Source organism: Pollachius pollachius (genome assembly GCF_949987615.1).
Source record: "Pollachius pollachius genome assembly, chromosome: 14".
Classification (NCBI taxonomy): Eukaryota; Metazoa; Chordata; class Actinopteri; order Gadiformes; family Gadidae; genus Pollachius; species Pollachius pollachius.
The window spans coordinates 9,302,847-9,310,304 of record NC_136947.1 but is presented as its reverse complement, the minus strand read 5'-3'; the positions used below and the strand labels follow the sequence as shown (position 1 = coordinate 9,310,304).

The 7,458-nt window shown below is 49.2% G+C and overlaps 1 protein-coding gene across 1 annotated transcript in view; it reads right to left on the bottom strand.

Annotated features, from left to right (window-relative positions):
• Nucleotides 1–226: 226 nt before the first annotated feature.
• The window catches only part of tmeff1a (transmembrane protein with EGF-like and two follistatin-like domains 1a), a gene marked incomplete at both ends in the record, with an annotated part of 32,775 nt that continues 25,543 nt past the window's right edge, over nucleotides 227–7,458 (bottom strand). Inside the window, 4 exons of the mRNA XM_079750199.1 lie at nucleotides 227–311; nucleotides 1,849–2,010; nucleotides 2,510–2,633; nucleotides 4,484–4,540. Coding sequence (XP_079606325.1) covers nucleotides 227–311; nucleotides 1,849–2,010; nucleotides 2,510–2,633; nucleotides 4,484–4,540 — 428 coding nt within the window. The remainder of the gene's footprint in view (nucleotides 312–1,848; nucleotides 2,011–2,509; nucleotides 2,634–4,483; nucleotides 4,541–7,458) is intronic.

Here is a 7,458-nt window from a genome sequence, read left to right as displayed (position 1 = left end):
GGTCCTCCATCTCAGTCTGCGGTCATGGCCGAAAACCTTGGTTTGTTTCGTAGTGCCTCGACACGAGCCCAACCGCCACACGTCGAATACAAAGGGAGAAAAATAAGGCCCCGGAAAATAATATTCACCTCCGTTATTTCTGTGTTTTCCCGAAACAGCACATTTTTAGACGTTAAAAAACGGTTCCTTCAGGCCATAAGAAAAATGCAGGTATCAAAAGACACGGCTATACCATCCTGGAGTTTGTGTCTGAAGGAAAATGTCCCATGTTTTGTTTTTGTCGACGACCTCGGTTGTTTTTCGGGCATTTCCTGTAGATGGAGAAAAACACCGGGTCAGTTTCTTACACATCGTAACTTTTGATGGGGTCCAATTGCTAACGTAAAGCCAACAACACATAATGCTAACACAATGTTAACGTATTGCTAGCACAGTGTCTTGAAACACTGCTAACATGATGCTAGCACAATGTTACCATGGTTCTAGCATAATTCTAACACAGTACAAACATATAACTAACACATTGCTAACCCTGTTTGATAACATTGCTCAAAGAAGGTGCTAATGATATGCTCACATGTTACTAGCCTCTTCTAGCCACTGAAAAGATGATTTGAACAGACATATATCACACATGTTCAATTCTCAAAGAGCTTCACAGGCACACTCTCAGTTGGTTTGGACTTCACCCCCAAACCACTTAACCCCTCAAAAAACTATTGGTATGGACACACAAGAGGGGAACCCCACCCTGGACAACAGTCAACTCGAAACAATGAAACAAATCCTCCATTCATAAGAGACAATTTTACAGGTCAACCTAATTTTTCCCCAGAGAGGGCGCTCTCCACTAACAGCTTTCTCATTGTAACTGTTGGCAAGCAGCCAAAAGGGGGAAGAGAGAGAGAGAGAGAGAGAGAGAGAGAGAGAGAGATTCACACCGAATTTCACCATCAGATAACAGACCCAGCATCATGGATCATGTATTAATGGACAGTTATTTGGGATTGATGCCGTGTGTTGAGTCACCAAGACGCAGATTCAAACCACAGTCCTGTTTAATAGCGCTGTGTTAGGGACCTCTCTCTCTCTCTCTCTCTTCTCTCTTCTCTCTCTCTCTCTCTCTCTCTCTATCAGTGCAGCAGGAGAGTGAAGCCACACTATCAGTGTGTTTACTATCTGTGATGGAGCCAATGTGTTACCGTGGCGCCCCCAAGGTGTTTACGCTGCGCTAAAGTACGCTAGGTTAGCTAGGTGGTCTACACCGCACTACGCTCGGGGAGTAAATGGATTCTTCCCCCCGACCCAAAGTGTTTGGTTCTGCCTGCGGTGGTGAGAGCAGCGATCGTTTGATGGTTCCCCAACAAATGACTCATTACTGTGACACCACTGCAGCACATAGCTGATATCCAATCCTTTAACTGACATTCTACAGGGTATAATTAGGTCGGTTGTTTTCTAATGTTAATTCCTGTATCCAGTCTAGTGTTAAGAAGATGATTGATTGGTTGTTCAGCTCTGGTCGTCCAGAACACGATTGTTGTGGGCTTTAGACTTGGAGATCGACAGTGTTTGCACTTCCGTTGAACAAATGAAGATCGTTTTATTGCGATTCATACCTTACATGTAGTACATGTCTCAATACATGTAGTAATACATGTAATAAAATTAAGAAACATGCGGTAATACATGTAAAGTAAATGACTATATGAAACATACGTGTAGTTACATGTCTTAATACATGTAGTAATACATGTAATAACATAAAGCAACGTGCGGTAATAAATTGTGTAGAAAGAACAAGTCTTCCAGTTGTATGTTTGTCTACGTTGCAGGGCGGCAACCGACCTAGTGATGCACATCACCACGGCAACGATGATGGCAATCTGCACAGCCCCGATGATGGCGGCGATGAGGACGTAGTGCAGCTTCTGGCCGCTGGGGACCACGTACAGGATGTTGAAGTCCTGGGGCTGGTCGCACTGGGAGCCCTGGTAACCAGCATCACACCTGGGGAGACACACACCACATGTTGTATAACACACACACACAAGACACGCAGGCACATACACACGTACACACACACACACACACACACACACAAACACAAAACCACAAACACACAGACAGACAGAAAGACAGACGCACACATTCATACAAAAACAGAGAGAGGCAGGCAGAGAGCCCGAGAGAGAAACACAGTCAGGCAGAGAGACTGAGAGAGAGACACTGTCAGGCAGAGAGCCCAAGGGAGAGAGACACTCAGGCAGAGAGGCAGAGAGAGAGACACAGTCAGGCAGAGAGGCCGAGAGAGAGAGAGACACTCGGTCAGAGAGAGCCCAAAAGAAAGAGAGACAGTCAGGCAGAGAGAAGCCGAGAGAGAGAGACACTCGGTCAGAGAGAGCCCGAAAGAGAGATAGACAGTCAGGCAGGGAGGCAGAGAGAGAGAGAGACAGGCAGAGAGAACCTGAGAGAGAGACAGTCAGAAATAGAGTGAGGGGGTCCTGACCTGCAGTGGGCCGTGTTGTACTTCAGCTCGCACTTCCCGTGGACGCAGAAGCCGGCGTAGCTCTCAGCACACGGGATGGGCATCCCAGCGTAGAAGCCCTCGCCGTGGTCCAGACCTTTGGTCTCTGGAGCCGGGAGCAGGCATGGAGGGAGGGAGGGGGGAGGAGGAGAGGCGGAGACGAAGACTCTTTAATACCCAGCCTCTCGTCACCCCGTGAGTGTGAGTGTTCTCAGCGGGGACGTCCACCGTTTCATCAGAAACACTTTAAGCTTTAAGTGCGTTTCACTTGGAATTTGTCATAATTGCAGTTTTAAGATAAAAGGTTGCGTTAAAAACGAACTCCGTCCCCCCCTCTCTGGTGCTCGGGGGTTCATTGCAGCCATGTGCTGTGGCGGGTACGACTCCCAGTGTGTTGGGATTAACTGGGCGTCATGCTGGATGTGCTGCCAATCAGAAGGGGGACTATCGCTCGGAGAAGGCTTCAAACTCAAGGGTATTAGAAGAGCAGCAAAACGGGCCGATGATAGGGGACCAGGGAGCTCGGAGAAGCAATTTCCCCAGACACTGCGGAACGTTCGGAACACTTTGAAAGGCGTTCCGGAATGCCGAGGAACGATCAGGAGCGCCTCCAAGGCGTTTGGAGCCCTGAGGACGGTTCACCCGCCGCCTCAGAACACCGTTTGATGTTCGACGGAGATGGAGAGACTTCTCTGTGTTCAGGTTGGAAATGTGCGTGCGTGTGTCTACCGTCGCTCCCTCGATGTTGAGAGGGAAGAGGGTCCAAAGGGCCTCATTTAACCGGAGTATACTCTGTTCCAGTGGTTCTCAAATTGGGGTACGCCTACCCTTAGGGGTACTGCAGTGGTGATCTGACGATTTTAGAAATTGTAAAAAAAACACTGAGCAAGTTTCAATTCTGAAAGCTTGACAATAGAAAATCGAGAAAATGGAGATGTGGTTGAAATGTAAATCTAAAAAACAAGGAGAAAGGAGAATCCGCATAAAGAAACACGAAAATGTCGTCAGTATCAGGAAGAATATATTTTACTGGGATTTACCTCTACATGCTCTGACCCTTCCCTGGCGTTGTGCCTCTTTTGAGAAATCAACCAACATTTGCATGAAGCACAGGCCCATGTTTCTCACCAAATTGTGAGTATTTTCACCCTTTTAATGTTCATGTTGACACTTCCAATTAGAATGCACATACATTATTTATTTTATGTTACCCAGCTATAAAATATATATAATATAATCTTAGAGGGGGTACACCAGTAGAATACGTTTGAGAACCACTGCTCCATTCACTTCGTTTTGGTTACCAAACATTAACATATTATCAAACATTATTCAGTATTCAGTCAAAATGAGGTACTGTATGAGATGAGTGGGAGAATGCCCTGTCTCCTCCGTACCGGGTGTACCATCAGAGCGCAGACGACATGTGAAGGATCCGCGACGGGAGGCAGCGTGACCGAAGCCAAACCAAGCTTATCAGCCCCCGGCCAGAGAGAACCCCTCCCAACAGACACTTCGCCATCTCCCCGCCTCTGGGCCTTTCATCGGAGACGAGGAACGTGGGATCACACCGGCCGCGTCGGAGACACGACAGCTCAGGGCGTGCAGCACGACTTATACAACATATACAATATACATTGGAGTCTCTTACAGTCCCTCAGCTGGGTTCTGGACTTTAAAGAAGCGCCTCTATGTTTAACTACCGGATGTGATGTGAAGCGGCCATTACAAGACATGCAAACTGGGTCCGTTTAGGACATCACATGTGGGCATGTCCCCCCAGATGTGTGATGGACTGATCCACCTATCACCCTTAATCACAGGTTAAGGGTTAAGGTGAGCAGTAAGGGACAGGTTGAGGGGTAAAGGTTTGTGGTAAGTGACAGGTTAAGGGGTAAGGTAAGTGGTAAGGGACAGGATCAGCTGGACCAGAGAGACGTGGAACTGCATTCTTACCTAAAAGGTCTGGATGAAACTGACCACCATCCTTCTTCCCCATCTTCTCTTTATCGGCTGAAAAACACACACATACGCACACACACAAACAAACACACACACGCACACCATATAAATTCATGTTAATAAATGGTAATAAAATACACTCAAAATACTCAATATACTGCAAAGAAATGGCGCGTCAGTCGATATCTAAGACACAACAACATGGGCTTATCTTCCCCTCACACCTTCTAGGAGGAAGGTGGGGGTGTGTGGAGGTGGAGTTTGGAGGTGTATGAGGGTAGAGGATGTGTGTGAGGTGGAGGCATGTGAGCGTGGAGGTGGAGGTGTAAGGTGGACGAGGATGGGTGTGAGGGTGGTGGAGGAGGGGTGGAGGTGTGTGAGGGTGGAGTTGGAGGTGTGTGAAGGCGGACGTGTGTGAGGGTGGAGGAGGATGGCTGGAGGAGAATGTGTGTGAGGGTGGAGGTGTGTGAGGGTGAGGAGGATGGCTGGAGGAGAATGTGTGTGAGGGTGGAGGTGTGTGTGTGAGGGTGGAGGTGTGTGTGTGAGGGTGGAGGTGTGTGAGGGTGGAGGTGTGGGAGGTTAGCGGTGGAGGTGTGTGAGGGTGGAGGTGTGTGAGGGTGGAGGTGAAGGTGTGTGAGGGTGGAGGTGTGGGAGGTTAGAGGTGGAGGTGTGTGAGGGTGGAGGTGTGTGAGGGTGGAGGTGTGTGAGGGTGGAGGTGGAGGTGTGTGAGGGTGGAGGTGTGTGAGGGTGGAGGTATGTGAGGGTGGAGGTAGAGGTGTGTGAGGGTGGAGGTGTGTGAGGGTGGAGGTGGAGGTGTGTGAAGGTGAAGGTGGAGGTGTGTGAGGGTGGAGGTGGGGGGTGTGAGGGTGGAGGTGTGTGAGGGTGGAGGTGGAGGTGTGTGAGGGTGGAGGTGGAGGTGTGTGAGGGTGGAGGTGTGTGAGGGTGGAGGTATGTGAGGGTGGAGGTGGAGGTGTGTGAGGGTGGAGGTGTGTGAGGGTGGAGGTGGAGGTGTGTGAAGGTGGCGGTGGAGGTGTGTGAGGGTGGAGGTGGGGGGTGTGAGGGTGGAGATGTGTGAGGGTGGAGGTGGAGGTGTGTGAGGGTGGAGGTGGAGGTGTGTGAGGGTGGAGGTGTGTGAGGGTGGAGGTCGGGGGTGTGAGGGTGGAGAAGGATGGGTGGGGGAGAATGTGTGTGAGGGTGGAGGTGCATTGAGGGTGGAGGAGCAATGAGGAAGTATAGTTTCTACAACATGGTGTTCAGCCTCGCAGCGGTGTCTGGGCCGAGTGTGATCGCAGACGCTGCACAGAATGTTAAACACAGTCAGATGAAGGTGCGGACCTGCACACACACACCCACACACACACACACACACACACACACACCCCATCCATTTTTAATGGACATGTGGAGTCTTCTCTCTCTCTCTCTCTCTCTCTCTCTGCAACCCTTTCTATCTCCCCATCTCTCCCATCACGTCTCCCTCCCTCCCTGCCTCCCTGTTGTGATCGGCAGCATGGTGTCCTCAGTGCTGAGGCTCCACTTTGAGCTCTGATAGGGCTGATACCTGGAGGGCTCCACTCCCCCGCGGAGACAAACTGATGGTTTCAGACAGACGACGCAAAGAGGCTGTTTACCGAGGCCCCGCATGGAGGGCAGAGCGGTGGGTTAAGTGCTCTATTGATCAGGGTTTAATGCTCTAGTGATCAGGGTTTAGGGCTCTACTGATCAGGGCTTAGTGCTCTAATGATCAGGGTTAAGTGCTCTAATGATCAGGGTTTAGTGCTCTAGTGATCAGGGATAAGTGCTCTAGTGATCAGGGTTTGGTGCTCTAGTGATCAGTGTTAAGAGGTCAGGGTTTAGTGCTCTAGTGATCAGGGTTTAATGCTCTAGTGATCAGTGTTAAGAGGTCAGGGTTTAGTGCTCTAGTGATCAAGGTTTAGTGCTCTAGTGATCAGGGTTAAGTGCTCTATTGATCAGGGTTAAGTGCTCTAGTGATCAGGGTTAAGTGCTCTAGTGATCAGGGATAAGTGCTCTAGTGATCAGGGTTTAGTGCTCTAGTGATCAGTGTTAAGAGGTCAGGGTTTAGTGCTCTAGTGATCAGGGTTCAGTGCTCTAGTGATCATGGTTAAGTGCTCTATTGATCAGGGTTAAGTGCTCTAGTGATCAGGGTTAAGTGCTCTAGTGATCAGGGTTAAGTGCTCTAGTGATCAGGGTTTAGTGCTCTACTGATCAGGGATAAGTGCTCTAGTGATCAGGGTTTAGTGCTCTAGTGATCAGTGTTAAGAGGTCAGGGTTTAGTGTTCTAGTGATCAGGGTTTAGTGCTCTAGTGATCAGGGTTAAGTGTTCTAGTGATCAAGATTAAGTGCTCTAGTGATCAGGGTTAAGTGCTTTAGTGATCAGGGTTTAGCGGCCTAGTGATCAGGGTTAAGTGCTCTAGTGATCAGGGTTTAGCAGCCTAGTGATCAGGGTTAAACGTTCAGGGTTAAGTGCTCTAGTGAACAGGGTATAGTGCTCAAGTCAACATTTTTCTCATGTCTCTCCGACCAAAGCCAGTGACACCCTGGTGCATGCAGGGAACAGATCATTCAAGATCATTCAGAGAACACAAAAGGGCATAATGTCCAAACTTGACCAATATGAGTTATGATACAGTAATGAGCGGTTTATGGTATATTTTGTTGACACAAAACATACAATCTGTAGACATTAGACATTAACACCAAAGCATGTTTGAAATTGTCCTGTTGTTTCATGTCTGCGTTATGCACCTTATAGTGATGTTAGATGAACACGTTTCAGTGTTATACAAGTGATTCTCCCTCCTCAACGTGATGAAAAGACCTGCCAACGCCCAGCCCTAGCAGCAGGCCCGGGGTGAAGCCTGCTGCTCGAGTTGTGAAGCCAGCCCCCCTGAGGTGCCACGGGTGATGGACAGGTGCTCCCCGCCACAGGCCTCCACTGAACAACATCC